The following is a 27784-nucleotide window of genomic DNA, read 5'->3' as shown; positions in this document are numbered from 1 at the left end:
GTGTGATGTGGAGTCCGGGGCGGGGACGGAGCCTCCTGTTTAAGCTCAGCCTGGCTCTGGGGCCATTCTCCCATGGGGGCCCGTCCAGCAGGTGGGGTTCGGAAAGGACGGGAGACAGGACTGTCTCCTCCTGGCCGACTGGTACGGGGAGCAGGCAGGAGGCTCTGGGTGAGTCGGCGGCAGGGGTGCCTGGTGGGCCGAGGGGAGAAGGCGGTGCCTGGGGGGGACCACCTCTATCCCCCCCACTGGGGCTGGACTTCTCTGGGCCTGGCTCTGACCCTTCTCCACCTGAGCAGCTTCTAGAAGAAGAGTCTCCAGGGACTGGCCGCAGGCCAGCCCAGGGGCAGTAGCGGTGGGGACCACGACCCTTTCTTGCAGATCAGTGACTGCCCCTGCTCTGCCTGCTCCCTGCATGCTCGGGAGGTGGGGCTGGAGGCTGGGTGGAGCCCTTGGCCTGGGTGTTGGGGAGCTGGCCACTGGCCCCTGCCTGCTCCTCTTCCTCTCCCTTCCTGAGCTCATGCTTTTTTTTACTGGGCTGTGGCTGAGAAGCAACTGTGATCTGAATCTGGGCTCATGGTGGCCCAGAAAGTGCTTCCAGAAGGGGGGCATGGCCAGCATGTTTCCAGCTGCCCAGTTGGGAGAGGAGGCCTGAAAGCTTGAGCCTTGGCTGGCTTTAAGGCGCTTCCCTACATCCAGGGGGCGAGGCTGGCCGCCGCCCAGGGGAGGAGCAGGGTGGCTGTGCGGCCGCGGGAGGGACATCAGAGCTGTGTGCAGAGGGCGGAAAAGCACGGTTGTGGCACTGGGCACAGAGGTGAGGGAGGCTCTGAGCAGGGATGCAGAGGAGCCTGAGTGGCTGGGATCACCCCTGTGCACCAATGGCAAGGCGGAGCCATGGCAGGGCCCACCCAGGGAGGTAGGGCAGGACAGGCGCAGACACCTGAGGCTGGAGTTGGGATGGGGTGGACTCTGTGGCCAGTGCCTGGAATGCGTCCACCTGCTGCCACTTGCCCACTGAGGGGCCTGGAGACCCACAGCCTGCCCCCCGGGTGGGGGGCCTGGTGACAGTCCCTCCTCGGGGGATGGTGGCGCGTTTAAGCTGTCTGCGGGATGGCCAGGGCTCGCTGTGACTTCAGGTCCTGCTTATCTGGTCCTCCCACCCAGCATTTTACCTCCTGTAGCCTGGCCATGGCCTGGCCTTCCCCCGGGACAGCATCGTTGCTGGTGGGGTCTGGGATAAGCACACTAGCGTCAGGCCCTGTTCTGGAGGCACGACACACCCCTTGCCCCACATTGGTCTGGACTCAGGGAGGCAGAGAGGAGGCCAGTGCAGATGGGACCCGAGTCAGGACCCGCTGGGTGCCAGGGCAGTGGGAGGGGGCCGGGCCTGGAGATCCAGCAGCCTGTGGTCTGGGCCCGTGCCTCCGTCCAGCCTGTCTACCGTGTCAGCACCCTTGCCAGAGAGCTCGAGCCACCCTCAGGAGAATGGAAGCAGAACTTTATTCCTCTTGGCTAGAGAAGAGAACTAGCGGGCAGTTGTGCACAAGACCCCCACCCCTCACCCCTCCCAGGAGCAAAGAAGACAGGCAGCCTCCCTCTGCTCGCCTCTCTCGTTTGCCCAAGTGGAGGCAGGTGAGCGCAGCACAGGGCAGGGTCGGCTGCGGTGACAGGGTGGCCAGGGCTGGCCAGGGCTGGGGCGGGTGCTGCTTGGGTGGCGGAGGGCGGGCGCAGGGGCACTTCTCATCCTGGGAGCTGCTGGCTGGCACGGACACAGAACTCAGGGCACCAGGACGCGGTAGGGGCTGCCTGGGATGTGCTCGTCGCCCCATTTGACCACCAGCGTGTATTCCCCCTTGTCCTTGAGCAGGTAGGAGACGCTGTAGAGCCTGCTGCCCACGTGCTTCACCAGGATCTCCTCGCAGGGTGTCCGGGGCCCATGTACCCCCACCAGCAGCATGTTGTTGCCTGGGGGTGGGGGAAGGGGCCTCAGTGCCAGGCCCCAAGTCCCTCCCCACAGCTGTGACTACGCTGACTCCCTTCTCCTGTCCTGTCTCCTCCCCTTCCCACCTCGTCGCCTGTTTCGGGGTGACAGCCCTTCCTAAGGAGCTGCCAGCAACCCCCACCCCACCCCCGCACCCGCCCGGCAAGACCAGCAAAGGAAACTCCAGCTCCTCCAGGGCACTCTCCTGAAGGGTAGAGGAGACAGCAGGGAGGCCCAGGCTGGAAGTGGCCCGCTCCCAAAGGCATTCCCGCCCCCTCACTCCCCTTCTCGTATTCCCAGGCACTGGCTGTCTGCTCTTATTTCCAGCCTCATCTTCTGGAAGCGGGCTACGGCCTGGACGCCCACCTGCTTTGCTGCAGTCCACCGTGAAGCTGCTCTTCTGGCCCATGTAGGCCTTGCTCAGCCCCACGCCCTTGGCCAGCACCTTGCTGGCGTCGGTGGGACCTGGGCCTGGGGCCCCATGCTGGGGGGCACTGGCAGTCTTGGTCAGGGAGTCCACAAACACTGATGACGTCTCATGGAGGCTGTGGTTGCTGACCAGACGGTGACCTGCAGGGCAGAGCAGGCGGGGCTAAGAGGTGGCCAGAGTGTCACGCACTGGGTTGGGTAGCAGCAGTCTGGTACAAGGCTCACCTGTAACTCTGGCCTTGAAGGGGCTGCCCCCAATGTGGTAGGGGCCGCCGTACTTGATGGAGATGAGGTAGCTGCCAGGTGCCATGGGGGTGTAGGTGACGCGGTAGCCCTCAGGGCACTCCTGGCAATCCATCTTCACCTTGGAGGGCCCGTCGATTGTGACCGATAGGGCACCAGCGCCCGCATTGCTTGTGTTCACAATAAACTCAGCTGGGCTCCCTGGGGGCACGGGAGGTTAGGCAGAGCTGGCCTGGCCTGTTTCCCCACCCCAGCCCCCCAGTGTAGCCTTGTCACCTCCGCACGCCTCCTGTTGTCACTGAGAGCTCGGAGGAGGGACCCGAGCAGTTGTGTTCACACACCGGAAGCTGCACCCACTGACCTACCTGTGACGCCGCCTTCCAGGCCAGCTCCGTAAGCGGACACCAGGCCTGGGTCCCCTCCATGCCCAGGCTCCCCAACTCGGATCTTGAAGGGGCTTCCAGGGATGTGGGTGCCATTGAACTTGACATCAATCAGGTAGATGCCATTCTCCCGTGGGATGAAGCGCACGGCGTACTTATCTGAGGAGCAGAGGAGCGTGCTGTGGGCCTGGGGTCTCTCCAAAAGTGAGCAGCTGGCATCGGCGAGGGGCTTCCCTTGCCCGCCAGCGTTGAGCCCAGCAGGTCTAGGGGGCCCACTCAGCTTTTTCTGGAGACCGTGCTGGGCACCCACACCCCACTGCACAGACCTCCTGAAGCCTGAGGGGTGAAGCTTAGATGCCCAAGCTACTGATAGGACTCATTCGGACTGGAATCTTTTGTAGGCAGAACGCCCACCTCGATGCCTCCTTCTCCAAAGGGTACCATGAGTGCCTTATCCCCCACGTGTTCACTGGGGCCCAGAGACAGGCAGGAACTTGCTTGAGGTCACGCAGCTGGGAAGGGGCAGGACTAGGCTGTGAACTAGTGAAACTGGGCTGAGCAGCTCCCCCCACCCCCGGGGCTGTCCCGGGCCTGTCCCCAGGTTCCAGGCGCCTGGGCAGCCCCCATCACTGGACTTCAGGTCTCTCCCTCAAGAGACTGCGCTATACGGCCTGCAGAAGGCGTTTTCTTTTCTAGCAGCATGGCTGCTGAGCCAGGTCCCCAAGGGCTTGGGTCACAAGTTGAAGGCTGAAGGAGCCCGGCTGAAGGAGCCCAGGCCTCTGGGCCCTGTCTCAGCTGCTTCCGGAATCTGTGCCTTCCCTTTGTACTCTCAGCCTGCTTCCAGCCAGTGGGCCAGGCCCGGGGGAGGCCCACTGCTCCCAGTGGGGCCAGGGCAGACGGCTGGGTGGCCGGGAAGGGACAGGGCCTCACCTTGGTCGATCTCTGTGACATAGCACTCCTCCAGGGCTCCTGAGGGGCTGTGCACCTTGGCATCGATTGCCCCCTTGGCCCCGTTCAGGCTGACTGCAAAAGAGGCTGGCTGGTTGACCTTTAGCCCTGACTCCTGGAAGCACAGCAGACGCGGTTAGGGGCTGGGGCGGGGCAAGGGAAGGCAGGGCTCCAGAAGCAGGAGGCCCACGGGGTTGCACTTACCCATCTGGCGTCCAGCTTGGTTTAAAGAGGGAGAGCCATTGATTCTCGAGGGGCAGCAAGCTACAGGCACACACCCCCGCTCCCAGACCCACGCTCTACAGTCACACACCGGGCGGCAGGAAAGGGGGTGGCCCCGCCCTGCGGGCAGCACTCAGCCCTGGCAGGCTGTCCCTCTTTAAACCTCAGCCCTGGTGCTCAAGGGGCACAGGCTTCTGTTCAAAGCCTTTAGAGCTGAGACACGAGAAAAACTCCACGCGACGGTCAGGGGTACTTCCTCCGACCCCAAGCGTGGGCTGCACCCGGCCAGAGCAGAAGCCCGGCGCCCCGAGCTGGGCTGGGCGGGTCACTCGACACAGGGCCAAGGCCTGCTCTGTGCGGCGGCTCTGGTCTGGCCGGGCCCAGGAGCCCCAGGCGGGCGGTTTCTCTCGGTGCCTCACCTGAAGACTAGAAACAGTGAGGCGGCGGGCGTCACCAGACGGAGAAGCCACAGGCACCACAAAAGGGCTATCGGGGATGTGCTCCTCGTTGAACTTGACTGAGACCTCGTAGTCACCTGAGCAGGGAGAGAGAACAGAGGGCGTGCCGGGAGGTCCCCACCTGTCAGCATTCGAGCCTGCCGCCTCCCACGAACAGCCTGAGTGGCCCTGGGACCTCAAGGTGGAGGGTGGGAGCCGGGCAGGGCTGTCCGCGTAGACCCAGACCAGCATCCAAACCCGGGTGCTGCCTCCCAGCCCCAGCCACATCTCAGTACCTGGCTCCTGGACCACATAGGCCACGCCACAGGAGCCATCCTTGCGGTCCTCGAAGGAGATCTCGGCCTTGCTGGGGCCCTCGACAGCAATGGCCAGGCCCCCGGCGCCAGCTTCCCTGGTCCAAATGCTGAATTCAGCTGTGGGAAGGTACAGTGTGTCCTCACGGAGGGCTGCTCCCCTGGCATCGGCCCCCGCCAAGCATGGCTGCTAGCCCCCTCCTCCCCCCCAGCCCCCGCCCAGGAGTGGCAAGAGCCCCGCGGGAAGTGGGCCTACCTGGCACTCCAGCTTCAGCCCTTTCCAGGCCAGGGCCCCCGGCGCGGACCTTGTGGGCTCCCCCTTCCCCCAGGGGCCCTACGGTGAACTGGAAAGGGCTGCCAGGCACGTGCTGGCCCTTGTATTTGACGCTGACGGTGTGCATGCCCATCTCAGCGGGCACGAAGCGGATGCAGTAGGTATGGTTCTCCCCTTCCACGATCTCGGCCTCATGGCTCTTGCCTGATGGGCTAGTCACCTGGGCTGTCATGTCCTGGATGCTAATTTCTGTAGGTGGGGGACAGCCTGGTGAGCAGGAGACCGAGGGCCCACCCCTCTGTTTGGGACCACCTCGGGCTGGCACCTGGGACTCCCTGGGACCCTCCCTGGCTCCTGTAGCTCCTACCAGGGATCTTCAGGCTGAGGTCACAATGACTGCCAACGTTAGCCACCGAAGGGGCCCGTCGCCTGCGTGTGATGCTCTCTTTCACCCGGCCCTCGCCTGTCACCTTCACGGAGAAGGGGCTGCCTGCAGGAAGAAAGCACAACCCACATCCCACACAAGTTACGTTCTGCAGGTGGACCCTGGGGCGTGGCAAGGAGGGTTGCCCAGCCATGGGGAAGGTGCGTGGGTGCCTCACTCACCAGGCACGTGCTGGTCAGCGAACTTGATGTTGATGATATAGTTTCCAGGCTCCGTGGGGCAGTAGGTGACCCTGCATGTGCCATCCTCCAGGTCCTCTGTGTTGATGTCCACCTTGCTGGGACCCTCGATGGACAGGCTGAGCCCACCATAGCCTGCGGGAGGGACACCCCTGAGCTGGGGGGCCAAGTACAGTGGGCTCAGCCCAGCTTCCAGACCACCACCACCTACCTGCATCGCGGGTGTCGATGATAAACTCCGCAGGCTCAAAGGTGTGGCCTTCACGGAGGCCCCGGCCTGAGACCCGCACGCGGCTGGCGTCCCCGATCTCCGACTGGCTGATCACCACGGGAATGGGGCTGCTCGCCACGTGCTGGCCACTCTTCTTCACGTGCACCAGGTGCTCCCCGGCCTCCTTGGGCACGAATGAGATCCCTGGACGCGGGGAGGGGCTGTCAGCTGGGGAGAGGCGTGCCCCCACCCCCAGCCTCCCCCCTTCCCAGAAGGCCCTGCTCCCCAGCCTCTTACCCACGTGGCCATTGCGCAGCCGCTTCAGCAGACAGGGCTCCTCCCGGCCCGAGGGCGGCACCACCGTGGCTGTCAGCAGGCTGAGGTCCGTCTCCGAGATATTGATGGGGATGTCAGCTGCAGAGCCCACCTTCAGGTGGGACATGCGCATCGAGTCGTCACCTGGCGGGGGACGGTCACTGTGTGTCCAGGCACAGAGGGAGACTGCACCCACCCTGCCACCTGCCTCCTTTTGTCACTGCGCTGGGTATCACCTACCTGTGACCCTGGCAGTGAAGGGGCTGCCCGGGATGTGCTGCTCGTTGTACTTGACCAGGATGCTGTAGTCACCAGGCAGCACGGGCAGGTAGGAGACGCTGCACGTCCCGTCCTGGTTGTCAGTGCAGCTGATTTCTGCTTTGGATGGGCCCTCGATGGCCAGGGACAAGCCCCCTGGAGAGAGTTGTGGGTGAGGGTGGGAACTGTGCCCAGGGACACTGCGCCAATGAGGAGAAGCCCAACGGGCAAGCAGAGGCCGGGGGTGGGGCAGGGAGCCTCATCTGGGGAGCATCTCCAGTGTCCAGCCCCCCACCGGCTGACAGTAGCCCGCGACACACAGGCAGGTCAAGACGAGAGCTGCCGCTCACCCTCTCCCGCATCCTTGGTGTTGACGGTGAAGACAGCAGGCTTGTTCACCACCCCGTGGGTGAGGCCAGGCCCGTAGGCTGTGACATGGCCGCAGTTCACATAATCCACATAGAACTGCAGGGGGCTTCCTGAGGCAGGAAGAGGGGCCACGTGGAATGGGGGCCTCGTGTTGCCCCCAAGCCCCTCCCCCAGCCCCACGCCCCTGTAAGGTGGTGGTGGCATGCTGGGGGGCGCACCTGGGATGTGCATGTTGTCGTAGCGGATGTCCATCTCATGCAGGCCGGCCTCGCTGGGTGCGTAGCGCACGGTCACGGTGCCATCCTTGTTGTCGGTGATGGCCGGCTGCGCCACCTTGCCCGAGGGCATCCGCACCTCCCCTGCAGGGCAGTGGGGCCCGGGTCAGGGCAGCCCGTTGGCACACTCTGGCCTCTGTGGCCCCCTAGCTCCTTCCCGCCCCCGCTCACCAGTGATCTCGCCCTTCTTGATGGTGAAGGGGATGACAAGGTCGAAGGGCCTCAGGCTGGTCACATCCAGCCCGTTGACACCCACCAAGGGTCTTTCTGGGGCCTGCAGTGGAGACAGAGGGCCTGAGTGAGGAGCTGCAGGAGGGAAGGGAGTCCCGTGTGGGAGGATCTGGGGTCCCTCCTAACAGGTGGCAGAACAGGGCCTCACGGGACACCCAGCTGGCCGGTCCCCGAGTGTCCCCTAGGGCTGGGAGGAGGTGGGCCAGGCCATACCCAGGTCTGCTGGCCGCCCTGGGCGTAGGTGTACGGTGGGGCCAGCTGCTGAGGCCGTAATGGGGGCTGTGCCGTGGGCTGGTCTCCAGCCAGAGCCTGCAGAGCAACGCACAACAGCTGGAGACTCTGTCATCGCAGGTGAGTCCCGCCCGGACGCCTCACCCCTGACCCCTCCTGACCGTCACTTGGAAGGGGCTGTTGGGCACGTGTTCGCCGCCAAAGCGCACGCAGATGACATATTTGCCCGGCTGGGGGGCCGTATAGAAGATGTCAAAGGTGCCGTCCTCGTTCTCTACCACGTCCACGTCCACCTCAGAGCCGTCGGGTGTGCACACGGTGCAGGTCACCTTGCCTTTGCCCGCCGCCTTGGTGTCCACGGTGATCACCGTCTCCTCCCCAATCTGGATGGTGGGGCCGATGCCAGCGCCTGGTGGGGCAGGGTGGGTCCCCAAAGGGGGGGCCAGTGCATGAGCTCAGCGCTCGGGCCACTCCTGTCCACCTGCCACCCGCCCAGGCCTCTTACTGCCACCACCAAGCACAGCCAGGCCTCCCGCTCCCGCCCCCCCCCCAAGCTGGGATGGTGAGTGATTTCTCAGAAGGCAGGAAAGGTTCCCCCGAGCCACCTCAAGCCTGGGAGTCCTGTCTCGGGGGAGTCCCCCACATGGGAAAGGCCCAACGGGTGGCACCCAGGAGTCTGAGAGGAAGGAAGGGCCGGGAAGCCCACGAGGCCACCGCCGCCATCAGGGCACAAGCATTTGCTGCCACCGCCCCCGCCCACTTGGCTTCAGCCTGCGCCGTGGACCATGCTGACCGGCGCCAGCGCTCCGGCTGGGCCCACAGCTGCCTTCGCCCCCGCGGCCTGGCCCTGGCCCCCAGTGCCGTGTGCGGACGCGGTGAGGCGGAGTCCTGCTGCAGCGTGGGGAACGTGACACTCGCCCCCCGCCCCCCGGGCCTGAAGGTGAAGTTGGAGTTTCCTGACAACTGAGAACGCTCGCTCGACCGGAGGCTTGCAGAGAGGGGCGGCCGGGCGCGGCCCGGCGCAGGCAGGGAGCTGGGAGCAGGGAAGCAGGGAGGCAGCACAGCGCAGCAGGCAGTGGCAGCACCCAGGGGGAAGGGGGGCAGGAGGCCCGAGCCAGAGCCGCGGCTGCGAGGTGGCGAGAGCAGAGCAGCGGAGCAGCCTCCGGGGCCCCAGAGTGCCCGAGGAGAGGGGAGGGACAGTGACGTTATGATCTGGGCTCAGCCGTGGAGGCTCGGGGGGGGCTGTGGGCTGTGAGGCCTGGCAGAGAGTGCTTTCTGGAGCCCCTGCCGGGGAAGCAGCTGGGAGCACCAGACCAGCTCGAGGGCTGAGTGCAAGGGGGTCCCCCGGCCAGCCTGCCACTGAACTCTTCTGTCCGCCGAGGGCTCCCACTTTGCTGGGCTCCATGCTGGCCTTCCGCGGCTCTCCTGAGCTCTACACCTGGCCCCCCCTGCTGCCCCCCCTGCCCTGGGAGGCCTCACCTCGCACACAGCCACACCTGGTCTCCCTGGCTCAGAACCTGGACCTGCCACCTAGCTAGTAGCTCGGGCCCCAACCTCACGGTCAGCCCCGACTCCCCGCTTTCCCTGCCCAGCGCCCAGCCCCTCAGCTGCTCCATCCTCAAAGTAACCCCCCAATTTGGCTCCCCCTCAAGCCCCACCACCAGCAGCCTAGCCCAAGCCACCCCTCCGACTGGTCCAGAAGTGACTTCGGTTCCCCAGCTGGGCGCCCTGTCTCCATTCTGCACACGGTGGCCAGGTAAACCGAGACCACTCCCTCAGCCCAGTCCTGCCCCTGCCCCTGCCCCCCCAGGCCCTACCCCCTGCCCTAGGCATGCAGGGCTGGCATCTCAGACCCCGAGGCCTGCTGTCCAAAGTCGTCGAGCCCCTGCCGTGGAGCCCCAGCCACCCTCTAACTTTCTCCCTGGCTGCCTCGGCCAAGGTCCAGGCCGACAGCCTTCAGAGGCTCCCATGTAGTCGTTGCCTCTTCTTGGTGTCCCTGGCTGGGGCTGGCTCTCCCCTCCCATGCCTGAGCAGGAGAACCTCCGTGCCTGGTTGGGGACCATCTGAATAACGTCACTGCTTGGGGAATAGGGGGAGGGAGGGGGGGGAGGGGGGCCACCGAGTGCACTTTGGGGCTCTGAGGCCGGGCCAGGCCCCGCCATGCTGGCCGCCCAAGCAGTCGACGCTGGTGCTATGGCACTACCAGCCAGCCCCACCCACTCATGCAGCCTGCACCTCCCCCGGCCTGGGACGCAGAGGCCCCTGGGAGGTGGGGATGGGGGTCTGTGGATCCGGCCAGGGCCGGGGACTCCCGCTGCTTGGGGAGACCCCACGCGAGAGCCCTGGACGCGGAAAGAGGAAGTGAAAAGAAAGGGCCTGCTGCCCGCCCCCGGGACTTCCCCGGGAAGCCAAGATCCCCAGACCCCAGAGCCCCCAGGGGGGTGCCTCTCAGGATGCACCTCACCCCAAAGCTCTCAGCTGCAACCCGACTTCTCAGATGGGGAAACGGAGGCCCAGAGAGGGGGAGGGCCGGAGCGCTCATGCTCAGCTCCAGAGGCCCCCCTGGGCCCTAATCCTCCAGCTCCCCCCTCTGTCCCTGCCAAGAGCTGCAGCTGGAACTGTCCTGGGAATCAGCACGGAAGAGGAAAGGAAGCTGCCCTCTGGGCAGGAGGGGCATTGGGAGTGGCCCCAGCAAGCAGCTTACCTAGCCCGTGACCTCCGATTGACACTGAGGTGAGAGGGCAGAGAGCAAGGAGAAAGGTCAGGTGAGTCACTCAAGGGGGCGGCCCCCACTCCCACACGCCGCCCCAAGCAGCGAGCCCTTGCACACAGGCACACCCAAGCCCCGTGCTGAGCGCCGTGGCCGCTGGCGGGCTGGCTCACCTGTGACGGTGCACTTGCTGGCATCCCCAGTGGGCACGGCCCGAACGCGGTACGGGGAGAAGGGGATCTCATCACCACCGTACTTGATGAGGATGGTGTAGCGGCCCGTCACGTCTGGCACGTAGGCCACCGTGTACGTGCCGTCGTGGTTGTCTTGGATGTGCGTCTTCTTGGGCTTGCCCTCAGGGTCCTGTGTGGCAGAGCACAGGGGAGGCAGTTGGCCCAAGCCCAGCCAGGCCTGGGGTTCCCTCAGGCCCTCTCAAAGGACCAAACGTCAAGCACCACTGCTGCAGGGACAGCCTCCGAGCCGCTCAACCACCATGGCCCAAGACGGCTGCCTGCATCCACCACTGTCCTTTACTTCCCCACGGGCAAGGTCCAGAAGGGAAGCGCCAAAATGCCCAGTGCCCCCCTCCCCACCCTGCGTGATAACAGGCAGGGCCAGGGACTTGGCGCCCATCCTGCTTTACCCCCACGAGGACCTCTCAGCTCCCATCCTCTACCCCAGGGCCTGCCCCAGCACTAGGACGAGCTCCCCCGAAGATCTCAGAGTCCTAGCCTTAATACCTGGCCCCAGAGAATGTTACAGGCAGAAAAGCTGAGGCACTAAGGGCTTTGGTGACATCAGAAGTGAGCAAGTGCGTGCGTGGGGAAGCCTGTGTGGCGGGGGGGCCTGCCCTGGCTGGCACAGCTCCTAAGGGAGACCAGAGAGCCGGACTGGCCCATCTGCCCCAGGCCGCGGACCCCGCGCTGCACCCCGCTGCAGCCTGGGCCCCTCCCCTCCCTCGCCTTCCCTGTGCCCGGAGCTGCAAAACAGCAGGACCAGGCGGCCACCCGCACGGCCAGCTCACCGTGATCTGGACCGCCAGCAGGCCCTCCCCCGCGTCCTTTGCGTCAATGGTGAACTCCACAGGCAGGCTGGCGGGCACGCCAGTGGTGTTGAGCCCGGGGCCGCTGGCCTTTACCTTGCTGGCATCATGTGTAGGCAGCACCTTGACCTTGAAGGGGCTGTTGGGCCAGGATGCTGTGAGCGGTCAGGAAGGCTCTTGGTGCCCAGCCCAGGCCCCTCCCCACAGGCAGAGGGCCCAGCCTCTTACCTTCGGGGCACCTCTTCTTCCCCATACAGCACTGAGATGCTGTAGGGCCCCTCACGGCTGGGCACATAGTTCACGGTCTGCGTGCCATCGGCATTGTCCACCACATCCACTGGCTCCACCAGGCCTGGCCCCAGTCCCACAGACAGAGCCTTAGCCGGTGCCCTGGGCCCCTAGTCCCACCACACTAGAAAGCCGAGTCTGGGCCACGCACCCAGCCCTCACCCCAGGGGGGCTCGACTTGCCCTCACCTGCCCGTCCCCAGAACAGCCCTGAGCCCCTGTGACATCTCAGACCCTTGCCCGCTCTACCTGCCTCCCGCCTGCCACATCTGCTCAGTGGCCGAGTCCTGTCTCTTCTACCTCCTTTTGGTCCCCTGCCCCAGGGCACTGGCTCTGGGGTCACCTGAGGCTCCTCCGTCAACTGCCTGCCCACCGGCCCCGCCCCCCGCCCCCACCGTGTGCTGGGTCCCCTCCCTCAGAGGACCACACTCTCCTGACCTGACCCCCGCTCCCAGGCACAGGAACACTCACCTTTGGGCCCCTGCACTTTGACCTGCAGCGGGGCCACGCCGGCCTTGCTCGTGTCCACCTGGAAGGACTGAGGGAGGTTGGCACGGACCATGCCTGGGCTCAGGCCAGGCCCAGAGCACTTGACCTTGGACGCGTCTGTCACATCGTGCACAGGGACCTTGAAAGGACTGCCTGGAGGCGGGCAGAGGGATGGCAGCTGTGTGAGACAGAGTGGAGGGCGGACGGGTGGTCCCAGCCCGGCCCCAGCTGACCTGCCTCCTCACCTGGCACCTGATGGCCGCCGTAGGTGACGTTCAGGCTGTAGGTGCCGGCCTCGTAGGGCACGTACTCGACCGAGCAGCTGCCGTCCTTGTTGTCCATGCAGGACATCTTGGCCTCGGAGGGGCCCTCTACGGCCAGGCCCAGGCCCCCTGTGCCAGCTCCCCTGGTCCAAACAGACAGCCCGTTATCCCCTGGGTTCCAAGGCCCACTGCGGCCCCTGCCTCTGGGGCTCTCGCTCACCTGGTCTCCACGGTGAACTTGTTGGGCTTGTTGGTGGTGCCGCTTTGGATGCCCGGCCCGTGGACGCGCACTCGGGAGGGGTCACAGCCCTCGGTCACGGGCACCTGGAAGGGGCTGCTGGGCACAGGGCTGCCGTCGTAGGTCACGTCCACAGAGTGGAGTCCTGCAGGAGGGCAGGCTGGGTCAGGAGGAGCCCAGGTCGCCCTGCCCCCGCCCCCGGCCCATCCCTCCAGCGCCGCAGCACGCACCCTCCTCGTAAGGCGTGTACTCCACTTTGTACGTGCCGTCGCCACAGTCCTGCACGTAGGTCTCGGTCAGGTTGCCCGAGGGGTTGGCCACGCGAGCCTTGACGTGCGGCCCTCCGGTCTGCGTCAGAGCCCGGGCATCCACACTGAACTCAGTGGTGGCTTCTCGGAAGACGCCTACAGGGGGGCAGGGAGAGGAAGAATGGGGCTCCAGGGGCCCCGGCTCTCCCCGCTCGCATGCCCTATGGTGGGAGGCCTCTCACCTTGGCCCTCGATCCCGGGACCATAGCACTGGACGCCTGAGGTGTCCACTGCGGGCTCCACCTGCAGCTTGCTGGGGAAGTTGGGCACGGGCTGGCCGCCGTACTTGATGGTGACAGTGTAGGCCCCGGGGCACAGGGGGATGTAGGTGATGGTGTGCGTGCCATCGCCATGGTCCTGGATGTGCACCTCGGCTGGCAGTCCCGCCTCGGAGCGGATCTCAATGGTCAGCTCTGCGCTGCCCGCGCTCGAGCAGTCCACGTGGAACTGGCCCGCCTCGCCGGCGGTGGCCCGCTCCAGCCCGGGGCCTGAGCACTTGACCTTGGACGGGTCAAAGCAGGGAACCACGTGGGCCTTGAACGGGGAGCCGGGGATGTGGGTGCCAGCGAAGAGGATGTTGATGTTGTAGTCTCCAGGCTCCGCAGGCACGTAGGACACAGAGCATGTGCCGTCCCCGTTGTCCAGGCACTCAAGCTGGGCCTCACAGGGGCCCTCCACTGTCAGGCCCAGGCCGCCTGTGCCAGCGCCCTTGGTGTCGATGGTGAAGCGGGCAGGGGAGCCTGCGCTGCCCCCCTGCAGCCCCGGCCCAAAGGCTTTCACCTGCGGGAGGAGGGGCAGGTCAGGAGCCAAAGCCACGCCACCTCCCTGACCCTCGACCCTCAGACCCCCAGCCTGACTCCGCCTGCCTCCTCTCGTTCTGGCTCCCCTCCCCCGCCAGACGGGCACAGGCAGGCCTGAGCAGGGCCACCACTCAAAAGGACAAAAATGAGAAGGGGCGAGGGCGAGTCTGGAGAAGAGAGGGGGTGGCGCCTATGCCCCAGTTACCTTGCTAGGCTTGGTGGGGGGCACAGCTTCGAGAGAAAAGGGGCTGCCAGGCACAGGCACGCCGTCGTAGGTCACCTCGACCTCGTAGGGCCCCTCCTCACGGGGCACAAAACGCACCACGCTGTTGTCAGCCCCTAGGCCTGGCTCCACCTTGCAGGGCACTGCTGTCCCTGAGGGGCCCACAATCTTGGACACCACTTTGCCTTGGCCACCGGCACCCTTCGACTTGACTGTGAACTCCTGGTCTTTGCCAACATCCACCTCTGTTGACACGATGAAAGGAAGGCGAGAACTGTGACATGGGCCCAGGCAGCCCCGGGGCACGCTCAGTGGCTGGCTGTGACAGGCCCCAACTACTTACTCTCTCCCAGGCCGGACACCTTGATCTTGCTGAGGTCCAGGCTTGGAGACACCGCCACCGAGAAGGGGCTCTTGGGGATAGGATCCCCTCCATAAGTGACACTGACACCCACTGGGCCCTGGGAAGGGTACAGAAGGGCAGGGTCGTGGGTCATGGCTTCCCAACTTGGGCATGGGGAGGGGGCTTCAGAGACAATGGCTTCTCTCTGCCACTGCACCCCCTGGACTTCCATGCCCGCTCTCTCCCAGGTGGAAAACGAGAGTGGGCGGGAAGCCCCCTGGAGCTGCCCACCCAGCCCACCACGTGAGGGGGCCCACGGGCTCAGCAGGTGTATGGACAGGCGTGGCCACAGGGGGTCAAGGTAGCTACCTGCTGCACAGGAGTGTACTTGACGGTATAGGTATTGTCATGGTGGTCAACGAGGTCCACATCACGCACCGCGTCCCCCTTGGCCAGCCCCGAGAACTGGACATCCAGCTTGCCTTTGCCGGCAGCTTTGGCATTGACCGTGAAGTGTGTGGGTTTGCCAAGCTCGACACCTGAGGAGACACAGCTACCCTGTAGGGGCACCTTGCCCCACACCCCCTCAGGGCTCCCCAACCTCCCCATGGGGTACTTGTCCTCACCGGTACGACTGAGGCCAGGGCCCTCGGCCTTCACCTTGCTGGCGTCATGGGAGGGGTCCACCTTGACCCGGATGGGGCTGGTGGGCGTGGCCTGCAGGGGGCAGGAGGAGAAGGGCTGAGAGGAGAGCAGCACCCCAACACCCAGCAGCGTTAGGGGCCGGGAGTGGCAGCACCCACCTGGTCAGCAAAGAGGACCATGATGGTGTAGCTGCCCGCCCCACGAGGTGTGTACTTGACCGTGAAGGTGTCGTTGTCATTGCGGATGATGTCGAAGTCAATGTCGGCCTCGGCGGGGCCCACCACGCCGGGGGCACACTTGATGCCGATGCTGACATCACCTGCGGGCGAGGAGGGAGTGGAGGCTGGGGCCTCACGGGGACGCCTCGCCCACTCGCCCACCCGCGCTCTCGAGGCAGGGCCTTACCCTGGCCGGCCTCCGTGCAGTCCACAGTGAAGTAGGTGGGCTCGTGAGCCTTGAGTCCCGTCTTGGCCACTCCTGGGCCGTACACCTTGACCTTGTTTGGGTGGCTGCCGGCTCCCACATTCACCTGCAGGGCACGGGGGCAAGTGCAGGGGCATGACCAGTCTGGAGTAGGGGCAAAATGGCGTGCCCACCCTGGGGAGTCGCCTGGTGGCTGCTTGAACAGTGACGTGTAAAGCAACCACACGCTGCTGCAATGCCGCCACCCTTCGCTACCTATCCAACCAGAGCGATGAGATCACTCGTCTGCACTAACACCTGTACTGGAGCGTTCACGGCAGCACTGCTCACGACAGCCAAAAGGTGAAAAAACCCCAAATGCCCGTCAACAAATGACTGGACGCCTAACATGTGGTCTATCTGTACGATGGAACACCATTCGGCCGTGGAAAGGCAGGAGGCACTGACTCGTGCTATGCTGTGGGTGAACTAACGCGAACACGACATTGAGTGAAAGCAGCCAGACACAAAAAGCCACAGGGCCTGGGAGTCCGTCCCCAGTAAATGTCTAGAGAAGGTAAACCGCACAGCCAGAAAGCGGGTGAGTGGCTGCTTCGGGCCGGGGGCAGTTGGGGGGTAGAGGAGTTTCTCTGGGGGACGGTGAAAATGTCCTCATCCTCGACTGTGGTGATGGCCGCACAACTCTGAACTTACTCACAACCAGTGAGTTGTTTAACTGAAAGGGGTAGGCTGTACGGTATGCGAGTTTCATCGAAGAGGGCCGTACCAGAGCAAAGCAGGCGCCCAGGGAGGTGGGCTAAAGGCCTGTCTGAGGCCTGCAGAGGGCAGGCTCACCCGGAAGGGGCTGCTGGGGATGCTGACGCCTCCCCAGGACACCATGGCCGTGTGCTTCACCGGCTTCCGGGGCACGTAGGAGCAGCTGTAAGTGCCGTTGCCGTTGTCCTTGACCACCGCCTCCACGGGGCAGCCCTCGTTGTCCTGGAAAGTGGGCGGGCGCGGGCAGCCTCCTGGTCAGTGCCCGGGTCTGGGCACCTGCCCACCCTGCCCCCCCCACAGACGGGCACCCCACCTGGACTTGGACCCTGAGAGGAGCCTTCCCGCCGTGCTTGGCGTCCACCGTGAACTCTGCCGGCTTGTTGACGGCCACGCCCGTCTTCTCCAATCCAGGCCCACGTGCCTTCACCTAATGGGGGGGGCCACTCAGATCTCAGGGGACCAAGTGCTGGCCTCCAAACACAGAGTGGCAGGAGTACGCTGCCGGCAATGCCAGCCCAGGGCCCCAAAGCCCAGAGACCCAGCCCAGCGGCCCGCACCCTTTACCCTGTCAGGATGGAAATCCTGGGGCGCCTCGCGGATGTCGGCCATGAAGGGGCTGAGACGGATGTCTTCACTGTTGCACAGCACGTGCACGGCATACTCGCCAGCCTCCTGGGGCCAGTAGCGCACATCACAGGAGCCATCGCCCTTGTCATCACATTCGATCTTGGCCTGCGATGGGCCCTCCACCGAGAAGCCTGACAACAGCCGCCAGCTCCGTCAGTGCCCTGGAGCCTCGGGAGGGTGGCCCTCACCAGCCTCTGCCCCCAGGTGCCCACATCGCAGCCTCCAACTTACCCAGGGTGCCCACGTCGTCCCCAATGGCCTCCACCACAAAGTCTGCGGACTTGCCGACGACGCCGCCCTCCAGCCCGGGGCCCCAAGCCCGCACCTTCTGATTGCCACACTCGGTGCCCACCTTCACCTCGAAGGGACTGCAAGGAGAGAGCCACCCAGGGGAGTGCCAAGGGGCCCCGTCTTGGAGGGGGGCCGGCCCGAAGCCAGCAGAGGGAGGAGCGCGCCACCTCTGAGTGCTCAGCCCGGGGCCTCACCTGCGCCCGATGTTCTGGCCGCCCCACGTGATGGTGACAGTGTATGTGCCGGGGACCATGGGGTAATACTCGAAGCCATAGACACCATCCCCCAGGTCCTTCTGTTTCACGCGCTCCTCGCCCTCTGCCGGAGACAACGGAGGGCCTCAGGCCTGCCCAGCGGTGGCCGGGGACTGGCACCGCCCACCCCAGCCCAGCCACAGGCCAACTTACTGGGACCCTTCACGGTGACCTTCAGCTCCCCACTGCCCGCGCCCTTCGTGTACACCTTGAAGTCGGCAGTCTCCTTCACTCGCACACCCTTGGGTTGGAGGCCTCGGCCGACGGCGCGGCAGGCACCTGGGTTACAAGCTGTGGGCAGAGGGCTGGCTGAGCTGCGGGGAGCTGGCGCGGGCGACCCCTCCCTTGCTCCCACAGGGCCGGTGAGGGACGCGTAAGAAAGAACTGGACATGGCAGGCCTCCTCCCACCTGCTCCAGCCACGCCAGCCCCCAGCCCCCCGCCCACCCGCCCCTAGGAAGACAGATCCAAGTACCGTTGACCCTGTGGGCAGAGCAGAGAGCAGCAGGTTTCTAGACAGCTGGAGCGAGCTCTTCCGAAGGTGAAAGCGTGGAGAGAGAGAGATGGAGAGGGCGAGAGGAGGAGGAGGAGGAGGGTCCCAGCCGGGCCAGAAAGAGTGCGCCCGCACAGCGGAAGTACAGAAGCCCAGGGAGCCGGGGCGGGGGCTGGAACGGGACCTGCCCGGCTGCCCCCCTCCGAGACCGCGGGGCTGGAGCCGTGCCCAGCGGGGGGCGGCCGGGACTGGCCTACCTTGGCCAACAGTGACAGTGTAGGGGCTGCGAGGGATGGGCACACCAGCGAAGGTGACATGCACCGTGTGGACGCCCTCCATGGTGGGCTGGTAGCTGCAGCGATACGTGCTGTCGCCCCGGGCCTCCAGCTGAGGCTCCACGGCACCCTTCCGTCCTGCGGGGTCCTGGATCACCACTTCCACCTCGCCTGTCCCCGCTCCTGTCAGGAGGCATCGGCTCAGATCCCGGAGCCTCCAGGCCACTCCCGCGCCCCCGCGGCTCTTTCCCCAGACCTGCCGGCCTCGGCACCCTCCCCTCACCCGCCGTGAAGATCTCAAAGTAGGTGGTCTTGTTGGCGATGTTGCCGCTGGGCTCCAGGCCAGGGCCCTGGGCCGTCACTTTGCTGGCATCTCCCTGGGACTTGTCCACATACACCTCGAAGGGGCTCTTGGCGATGTGCTGGCCGGCAAAGAGCACGGTGACCTGTTCCCAGGAGGGGCGCACCGTGAGGGCAGGGTTGGGGCGCCCTCGCCACTGCCCTCGCCACTGGCCTCCCCTTGGGCTGAGGGCTCACCTTGTGAGTCCCCGTCACCTCGGGGACATACCAGACAGAGAAGGTACGGTTCTTGTCGTTATTGGCGGTCACCTTTGCCTAGGGTGGGAAGGAGTCCGTGAGCCGTTGCTCAGAGCGGCCCCTCCGCACGGGGGCCCGGCAGCGCCCTGCCCTGCCTGCCGGCCGCCCTACCTCCTCCTGGTGCCCGGCTGGGTCCTCCACGTACACCAGCACCTCTCCCTGCCCAGCGCTTCTGGTCTCCACGGTGAACTCTGCCCGCTTCTTCACCATGTTGCCTGTGGGCTCGATGCCTGCCCGGGGATGGGGGGGAAGCCACAGGCTGGCTGTGAGGGCTGACGCACCCCCACCGCAGCCCCATCAGGCCGTTCGGAACGGGGTGAGTCAGTTCGGTGTACACCCCAGCGCGCAGAACCCGGCCTTCAGCCCCAGCTGCGCTCCTGCCGTGGGACAGGCCTGGGCCTGTTTTCTAGAACGCTGGCTTGAGTTTGCCTCGGGCTGGTGTGGCGGGGGGAACACAGAGCCAGTGGCCAGTTTTGACCAGCCCTGACCCACTCCTGTCTGACTCATGGGGGGCATCTGATAACCCGGCAGCCACGTGACTGCAGACTCCCCAGGAGCTCACGTTCAGGGAGGAGGTCACCTTGCAGGAGGACCCCCCGCCCGGCTCTCTCACCTGGCCCGTAGGCTCGGGCTTTCTTCGGGTTCAGTTTGGGCCGCAGGGGAGCCCCTGGTTTCAGCTTGGCCTTGGGGAACTGGGACAGGTAGGTCATGACGGAGTGCTCATCCACATTGGGGTCCACGATCTCCTCAGGGGTGATCACCTGTCACGCGCAGAAAAAGCAGCCAGTTGGCCTCCAAGCCTCAGGGTCCTGGGACGCACCACCTCCCCGCACTGGGACCTTGGCCCCCAGGCGGCCCCGGTTGGCCCGGCGGAGCGTACCTGAGGGATGCCCAGCCAGTCGTCGGCCTGCTGCATGGCTTCCCTCGCATTGTTCACGGGCTTGCTGGCATCCCAGGAATCCCAGTCAGGGCACAGGCCTGCGAGGCAAGGAAGGCCATGAGTCTGGGGGGCCACGAGACCCGGCTGCAGGCCACCCCCTCCACCCCCCTACAGGCGGCCCCGGCCCCCCCGATGCCCCTCACCCGGGGCACAGCTGTCAACAAGGGCGCCCAGGGCCCTGCCACTCTGCCAATCCCGGCTGAAGTTGGTGATGGGCAGCTGCGGCAGCTTGTTCTGGATCCAGCCCAGGAGCCTCTGCTTGGGTGTCTGTTTCTTGGTCTCCTCGTCCTCCTCCTCGTCCCACATGGGCATGGAGATGGAGTAGTGCAGGATCAGGGTCCAGATGAGGCCCAAGATCAGCTTGAGGTTCCCGTCCACGATGGCCTTGCTGTCTGTAAGGGGAACGAGTGGCAGCGCTGGGTGGGCAGGGCCGACCCGGGAGTCCCCGTGCGTGCGCGCACACACACGCACATGTGGCTTTGGGGGGTGGTGCACGTTCAGGGTGTCAGGCCACTCCCAGGCACTGGGGAATGTGGCAGCACAGCAGGCCCCAGGGAGGAGGCGGAGGCCCCCGTGGGGCAGGGTGGGGTGTGGGTCGGGGCCCTTTCTGCCCAGGGCCCCTTTGGGGGTGTGAAGGAGGTTCAGAGGCCAAACACCTGTAGACACATGGTGACAATACAGCACAATGAGGGGGCATTGCTGGAAGCCCTGGGGCCGTGGGGACCCAGAGGAAGGACAGGAGACAGACCTAGGCAGCAGACAGGGCCAGGGGAGGCCTGGGGACGAGCGCCCTTCCCCAAAGGTGGCTCTGGAGAGTGAGTGGGATGAGTGCTTTGCAGGGGCCCAACGCCCATCCCCGGGGATCTCCAGGAAAGGGGTAGGAGGAGCAGCCGGGCCCCAGGCCCTTGACGCCACGCCAGGGCCCCTGACCTGGCACTGAGAAAGAGGAAGGCAGGCGGGCGGAGAGGTTGGGAAATACGGCTGCTGCCCTGGGGTCGCGGGGGTGGGTGGATGGCATGAGGCCGGGGAAGCGGAGGCGTTGGGCAAGGACCCTTTGGGTGGAGGGTGTGAGCCCCGCCCCCCCACTGCCTTAGTGCTCCCCCTCCCCCAACAGAGCCAGGCTGGGAGTTGGGCAGCAGCCCTGGTGCGGGGGGAGGGGCTGGGAGCCCCAAGGAACCAGTGGTTGGGCTGCATGGCCCTGACTCACTGGGGCCCGGCAGGGATGGCCTGCCAGCCAGGATGACGGGCAGGACACATTCCAGGGGCCCCCTCACCCAGCCCGAAGGGGGAGGGCGGAGCCAGTGAGCCTGGGTTGGGCGCTCAGGGCCCAGCTTGGGAGCCTGGGTGGCAGAGGTCATGGGTGGGGTCCCCAAGTCCCGCTGCCTCAGCAGAGCCTGCTCAGCTGCTGCCCGCCCTCCTCGCCACCTAACGGGCCACTGGGCTGCAGGCTGGTGGCCGCCAAGCTCACCACAGGGGAAGTGGTTAGGGCGGGCACCCTGCACCCCATCACCATGGCAATCCCTCTGGGCTCTGAGCCCCACCCAAGGCCCTTCTGGGTCTCAGCCTCCTCAAGCGATGGGGGGGGGCCGGGGGGGTTCTCTGAGAACTCAGGAGGGCTGCTCATCTTTGGAATCCCTGCTGGCGTGTTCCACCTACCGTTCCCCAACAATCAGTAGAAAATACTTGTCTAGTGAGTCAACTTAGGGGTGGGGAGAAAGGGATGGACGCCACCAAAAGGGCCATCAATGGCAGGTAGCCTCTGAATCCAGTGGGCAGCACCTTGCGGACCAGCTCAATGCCACTCAAAGCAGAGCGGCCTTCCTGCTCCTAGACTGGGGCTGGTCCCGGTCCCTCACCACTGCCTTGCACTGTCCCCAGATGGCAGGTAGCAGGGTGGAGTGGGGGCTTCAGGCTAGGGGTGACGGGAAGGTTCAGACAAGACCAAGGGCGCAGGAGCAGCAGGGCCTTCCTGCCAGGCTCCCTCCCACAGAATCCTGAGTCTAGCACAAGCCCTCAGCAGGCCCGAGGTCCACTATGACCCAGGAGGGGAAACACAAGGCCAAGCTCATCAGCCATCATGGGGCTGGGCCCTCCCCCCACCACCACCCCCCACCCCCGGTCCATAGGAGGCTGGCCTAGGCCCTCCCATCCACCTCACAAAAGAGGGTGGGAAGGACCGGGCTCAGAGTTGAGAGACAGACTGGTTGGATGGCCCCGCCCCATCCCACCCCGTTTCCCCAGCCCCCGGGGCCAGCCTGCCCCCTCCCTCCCCTAATCACTGCTGCTTTCCAACATTTTTTTGCCTTATATGGCAAAGCTCTGGGAACTAGGCCTGCTCCAGCCAGCTCACAAGAGGAGGAGAAGGAGGGAGGGGGGGAGGAGGAGACCCCCCCCAGACAATTGGGGTGTGGCCCGCCTCCCCACATCCGGTTGCCCCCCCACCCAAGGCTCAGAGATGACTCAGCTTGGCTAGACTGAGGCTGGGACTGGGGGGTGGGCCTCGGCCTCGACTTGCATTCCAGAGAAAGAGGTGGGGCCCTTGAGACCTGCCCTGAGTGGTTGGGGGCACCTGAGTCTCGGTCCCTCCTTTTCTCAGGCTCAGCATGGACCGGGCCAGGGCTGTAGGGACAACTGGAAGGCCTCTTTCGATTCTGAAGGAAAGAAAGCTCATGCCCCTCCTCTCCCTGTTGCGGCTCCCCGCCCCCCGAAGTCGCCAGCTCTGGTGCCTGTCCCTGTGTGGCTCTCATCTCCGAAGTGCCTGGGATGATGCAGTAGGCCCGATCAAGGCCAGCCTCACCAGCCCAGTGACACGAACACTGGGCTGGCAGCGAGCCCAGCACATGCTGGAGTACCTCCCAAACAACTCCTGCATATTCTAGATGCAGGAAAGCAAGTCCTACATGGAGGCAAGCGTTTGGCACAAGCTCGACAGTAACTGGGTATCTAAGTGACTACAAGCCAGCTCCCTTCACTGGCCAGCGCCCAAACCCATCTCAGGTGCTGTTTTGCTAGCTATGGCCCTCTCTGGCCCCCTAGTTCCCGAAAGGAGATCGAAACTTGGGGTATGAGCCATCTTCACTGGAGGGCACTAGACAATGGGACCCACAAGCTCCAACCCCCTGTTTAAGGAACCACAGGGGTGCCTGAAGCCCAGAGGGCCCTCTCCAAACTGCTGTAGGGGGTGGAGAGACCCGGCCTCCCCCTCGTTAAAGATGGGGCACTAGGCGCACGGCCAGAGCTTGGCCAGTGCCCGCCCCCCCAGGCCCTCTCCCACCGCGGGCGCAGCGGCGGGGGCGCGGCCTGTGGAGGATGTGAGCTCAGCCTGGGCGTGGGCCAGCCGGGGACCGGCGGGCGGGGGCGCGTAGCGGTCCGCACGCACCGCCGGCCTGCGAGCCTTTGTTCTCGAGGCCCACACGGAGCTGGGCGGCCCCGGGGACTCCCGGGGCAGCGCCACAGCTTAGGGGGGGTGTCTGCGAGGGGTCAGCCCGGGGAAGATGGGAGGACGCGCGGAGCCCCCCTCCCTCGCCTCCCAGCGCCACCGGGCGGCCCGCGCCCTCACCTATGGACACGAGCTTGATGCTCTCACGCTCCAGGAACTCGAGCGCCACCGACACATTCTCGAGCTGCATCTGGCGGAAGGTGGGCCTCTGGTTGTGCTTGCGGTGCATCTTCTTCTGGCTGAGCACCTCGAGCAGCGCGATAAGCCGCAGCCCGTCGCTCAGGTCCGTCTGCAGGTTGGCGATGCGCTTGCTCACGCACTTGAGGTGCTCGTTGCACCAACGCGTGAATGTGTTTTGCTGGATCTTCTTCCACGGCGCATCCTCCGCCAGGTCCTTCTCGGTGGCCGGCATCTCGGCGTCTCGCGTGTCGGCGCCACTTCCCGGAGCCGCGCCTGCAGCGCTCTGGCCCGCCCGGGAGTGGGAGCTACTCATTTTGAGGCGCGAGGAGCCGAGGGGCGGTGCTGCAGCCCAAGCAAGGGGACGGCCCTTTAATTAAAGTCGCAGGCACCTCAGCGAGCGCGGGGCGATGCAGACAGCAGAGGTTGCGCTGCGGAGAGAGCGAGCCCTTTAAATGCGGGCGGGGGCGGGGCTGGGAGGCGGAGTCATATCGGGGCGTGGCCGTGGGTGGGGCTTCGGGCCGTGCCCGCCCCGCCCCACCCCACCCGTTGGAATGCCCCCCTGAGTCCCCCGGCCTAGGCGATTTCGACCCGACCCCCAGGCTCCGGGAAGGGTTGTTGGGCCCCATAGCGGGCAAGGATGCGCTCAAGTCCTGAGATCTCCCTCCTGCGCTGCAGGAAACGCTGCAGCGAGGAAAGGCTTAGCAGAGTCTGGCGCTGGACCGCTTGGCTTCCAGCGGGCACACCATACAAGGGACTTTCCTTCCCCAAGGCCCCTGCGGGGGGTGGGGTGGCCCGCCCTCCCTGAGTCACGTGGACTCCGCTCGGTCCCCGCAGCCCCCCGCCGTCCCCTCTCCCCCGAGCTCCGGCGCTTGGGGTTCCCTGGACGCGCCCCAGCCGGCGGCCCCGGCAGCAGCAGCAGCAGCAGCAGCAGCAGCAGCAGCAGCAGCAGCAGCAGCAGCAGCAGCAGCAGCAGCAGCAGCAGCAGCAGCAGCAGCAGCAGCAGCAGCAGCAGCAGCAGCAGCAGCGGGAAGGGGCCCGATCTGAAGGGCGAGCCCTTGGAGAGCGCAGGTCTGGGCCAGGCGCTGCTGGCAGCGCTTTGCGCGCGCGTGCGCCACGCCAGGGAAGCCCGTAGCGCCCGAACCCTAGGCCGCCCCCCCAGACCCCCAGACCCCCTGCCCCAGCCCGCCTTCCCGCTCTGCAGGGCCTGGCCTGCGCACCTGCGCCCCGCCGGTCCCCACCGCCTCCCTCCCTCCCCGCTCCACCCGGGAGGAAATGGGGCACTGGGCCAGGAGGCCACCGGCACTCCAGGAGCCAGCAGCCTTGGAAGGGGCCCGGGCGTGCCGATGCGCACTGGCACAGGGCGCCGTGTGATGCATGCAGAGACAGCGAGTGCCCGCCTCACCCACCCGCTGTCCACCTGGGGCGGGAGGGGCTTCCGCTCCTGTCGGAATGGCCCCTGAGCCCAGTGTGACCAGCGGCCGGGCAGCGGCGGGGGGCGGGGGTGGGGGCTTCCAGACTCAGAGGGACCTGCTCCGGGGTTCCAGTAAGACTTGGTGGGCTCTGAGCACCTGGGTCTCGGTGGGCTTCGGGGCCGTGGTAGTGCAGAGCGGGCCCCCAGGACAGGGGGGCCGGGGGACCGAAGGGGGCAAACCACGGAAGGCTGCCAAGGCCTGCTGGGGAGCCGGGATGGTGTCTCCAGGGCAATGGGGAGATATTTGCTCAAAATTAATTTTCTGGTAGATAACTGGAGACCGTGGGAGGTCACTGTGGGGAGACATTGACTGGCAAAGGCACAGGGGCAAGAGGCCTGTTGGGACATTCACTGCCACCCTCCTCAGTGAAGAGAAGCCAGCTTACTCATGGCTTTGTCACCAGAGTGGACTTACTTGCCCCAGTTCTGTGTACCTCCCCTCTCCAGGATGTTCCCTTCTTTACATCTTTTTTCCAGAAAGGCATGTCTCTGTCCCTCCTGCTTGATTCTTAGATTGACCCGCAGACTAGCAGTAATTAAGTTATCTGCTGAAGACCAGTGGGAGAGGAGGCCCTGGGTCAGCCAGCACGTCATGCCCAAATATGGTTGACTCTTGCACAGCCCTGGTATCTGCATCACCCACAGTGGGGCTGCAGTCCCCACGGGCATCTCCCCTGCCCTCCAGCATGCTCGCTTAGGGGCTGCCTGTCACCCCACTGGTTTTTCCTCACCAGTGGTGGTGGTATGGGGTCCAAATGATGTTTTTCAGTCTGAGGCTCACCTCCTGTGCACTGTCCACTCCTGACCACTTTCAGACACACGTGCACAAAACTCCACACTGCGGTGTTTGGGAACTGGGATGGAGGTGGGAGAGAGAGCTGTAGAGGGGGACCTGTGTGGACCCCTCCCTATCAGGCCCCATTCAAGAGGGGGTGAGAGTTGTTCTTCTGATTCCCCTGCCCCACTGGAAAGCAAGTTCCCAAGGACAGAATTACACCAAGAATTGATTTTCACTCCATAACTGCCATCCAATTGGGTCTGTGTTCATTCCTTAATCTTCAGAGAGCAGGGAAACTGAGTCAGAGTAAGCGACCAGAAGCCGGCTCCAGCAGAAAGGGGGACAGAAGCTGGGTGCCCTGGCTTCCAGCCCTAGGGTTTCCCTATTTGGGGGCGATAAGTGATGGGGGTGTAGAGGGTTCTTGTCCCTAGGGGACATAGTATCACCACCAGGTGGCGCCCCATCCCAAAGCCCCCAGATCGGGCAGTCCTTGGAAGCCAAAATCCAGCTCTTTCATATTTTCCCTTATTTGGAGTAGATTCTTGGATGTTAGACACACCCCGCCTCCCACCCCACTCCTGCCCTCAGACTCCAGGCCAGGCCCTCCCACAGGAGTGCTTCGGCTGATGAAGAAAGCCGAAGAGTGGCAGGAGGGGCTGCTCAGGCAAGTCCAGGTGCAGCAGGTGACAGCACTCAAGCCCTGAGTTCCCACTTCGACAGTGCTGCCTGGAGCACACGCAGGTGGGTCTGCCAGCGGACTTCACCTGCTTCTCCTGGACCAGGTGGCATGGGAATCTGGGGACCCTGCCGCTCACATCCTGGCTGGTGTGAACATCTAGCTCAGAGCCAACCTGGGACAGGGCGCAGCCTGAGAATCTGGCCTGGCCACCCTCCCACCCGGGTCCCCGTGGAGCACAGCAGCCCAGGAGCCAGCCCCCATGTACCCAAGGCAGTTGGTGCCCAGAGGACTGGTGTCACTGAGGTACCCACTGTCGCCCTCCCAGGGGGCATACTGGCTGCGAAGTGTCCTTCCAGGTGGTCACTCGCGCTCAGCCCACACAATGTCCTGGTTTCAGGGCCTTGCCTTCCTGGACAGTCATGCAGTGACCCGCTCACGGGCACCCACGAGAGCCCATATCCTGCCAAACGCTCAGACATCCTCTCTCTCAGGGACCCCCCGTGGCTTTCGGCTCCCACACTCCTGGGCACACACATAGATTCCCGGGGAAACCAGGGAAGGCGGCTGCGCTCACGCACCCGGCTGCAGCTGGCCCTGGGCTCCCGCTCCGCGAGCAGCTTGGTGACCGTCCCACTCGGTGCCCGCCTCGGAGGCCTCACCTGCTGTCCCTGCGGGCGGCCGGCGACCGCGGGGTGGCGCCTGGCCGGTCCTACAGCCCGCGCCGAGCGCCTCGGGGCTCCGCTGGCGTCCGCTGCGCGCCGCGCGCCTCCACGCGAATGGGCCGCCGCCGCCCGCCTTCTTGTTTGCCGCACCCCCGCCCCGCGCCCGGCCCGGCCCGGCGAGAAAGCCTTAATTGGTAAAATCGCCCAGGAGCGGGGGTGGCGGGGCGCCGCGGGGGCGCGCCGTGAGCTCAGGCGCCCGGGCCGCCGGCGACGCCCCCCCACCCCCGATGAGCTCACCGTCCAGCGAGGGGAGGGGCGCGCCCAAGGGGTCTGCAGGGCCTGCGTCTCAGCCCAGCAGCAAAGGCCACCTCCTCCAGGGAGCCGCCCACAGTCACGGCCCCCCGCCTTTGCCCCGAGCCTGGGCTGTCCAGACAAGTTTGATTCTGCCCTTGGGGGTGGGGGGCGACAGGCGCTTGCAGGTGCTCACTGAGCGCCTACCACCCGGAAGTCCGCACTGGGGCAGGGACCCGAGCCCCGTGATGAGCCAGCGTCCTGGCTGCCACTGATTTGGCCTCTGATGGGTGCCAGGCCTGGCCTGGGAGCGAGCAATAGAAATGTTCTGAATTCTCAGGAGCATGATTAGGTGCAGTGCTGAGCTCTGGGCGTGTACAGTGGGGTGTCGCCGAGGAGCCAAGTGTCTGTGAACTGGGTGGGCACAGCCATGCCCTGGCACTGCCAGGCTCCCTCTTCCTCTTCTACGTGCCCATTTCCTGGTAGCTTCATATTCAGCTCAAATGTTACTTCCTTGGGGAAGGCCACATAAAGCAGTG

The 27784-nt window shown here is 65.3% G+C and overlaps 1 protein-coding gene across 2 annotated transcripts; it reads right to left on the bottom strand.

Annotated features, from left to right (window-relative positions):
* Window positions 1-1474: 1474 nt before the first annotated feature.
* Window positions 1475-27097, bottom strand: FLNA (filamin A). 2 transcript variants are annotated; one of them, XM_082446203.1, is made up of 48 exons: window positions 26952-27097; window positions 23305-23792; window positions 19889-20137; window positions 19686-19783; window positions 19419-19566; window positions 18917-19035; window positions 18746-18823; window positions 18492-18654; window positions 18191-18391; window positions 17595-17732; window positions 17382-17505; window positions 17128-17264; window positions 16834-17027; window positions 16583-16696; window positions 16348-16491; window positions 15496-15619; window positions 15249-15409; window positions 15072-15162; window positions 14815-14984; window positions 14446-14563; window positions 14085-14347; window positions 13262-13859; window positions 13002-13175; window positions 12754-12916; window positions 12516-12676; window positions 12253-12423; window positions 11723-11846; window positions 11477-11633; window positions 10626-10815; window positions 10447-10470; window positions 7904-8151; window positions 7725-7820; window positions 7452-7554; window positions 7224-7364; window positions 6987-7115; window positions 6619-6792; window positions 6361-6522; window positions 6064-6267; window positions 5835-5987; window positions 5596-5718; window positions 5211-5477; window positions 4937-5074; window positions 4623-4738; window positions 3964-4096; window positions 3016-3192; window positions 2633-2851; window positions 2345-2548; window positions 1475-1962 (listed from the first exon to the last, which is right to left on the bottom strand). In XM_082446203.1, exons 2-48 carry the CDS (start codon window positions 23675-23677, stop codon window positions 1775-1777), a joined length of 7944 nt encoding a protein of 2647 aa, XP_082302329.1. In that variant the 5' UTR covers window positions 23678-23792; window positions 26952-27097; the 3' UTR covers window positions 1475-1774. The 2 variants fall into 2 exon arrangements, with proteins under 2 accessions (XP_082302329.1, XP_082302330.1); XM_082446204.1 differs by lacking the exon at window positions 10447-10470.
* Window positions 27098-27784: the final 687 nt, after the last annotated feature.

Source organism: Balaenoptera physalus, assembly GCF_965194825.1.
Source record: "Balaenoptera physalus genome assembly, chromosome: X".
NCBI lineage: Eukaryota > Metazoa > Chordata > Mammalia > Artiodactyla > Balaenopteridae > Balaenoptera > Balaenoptera physalus.
This window is presented reverse-complemented; position numbering and strand designations above follow the sequence as displayed.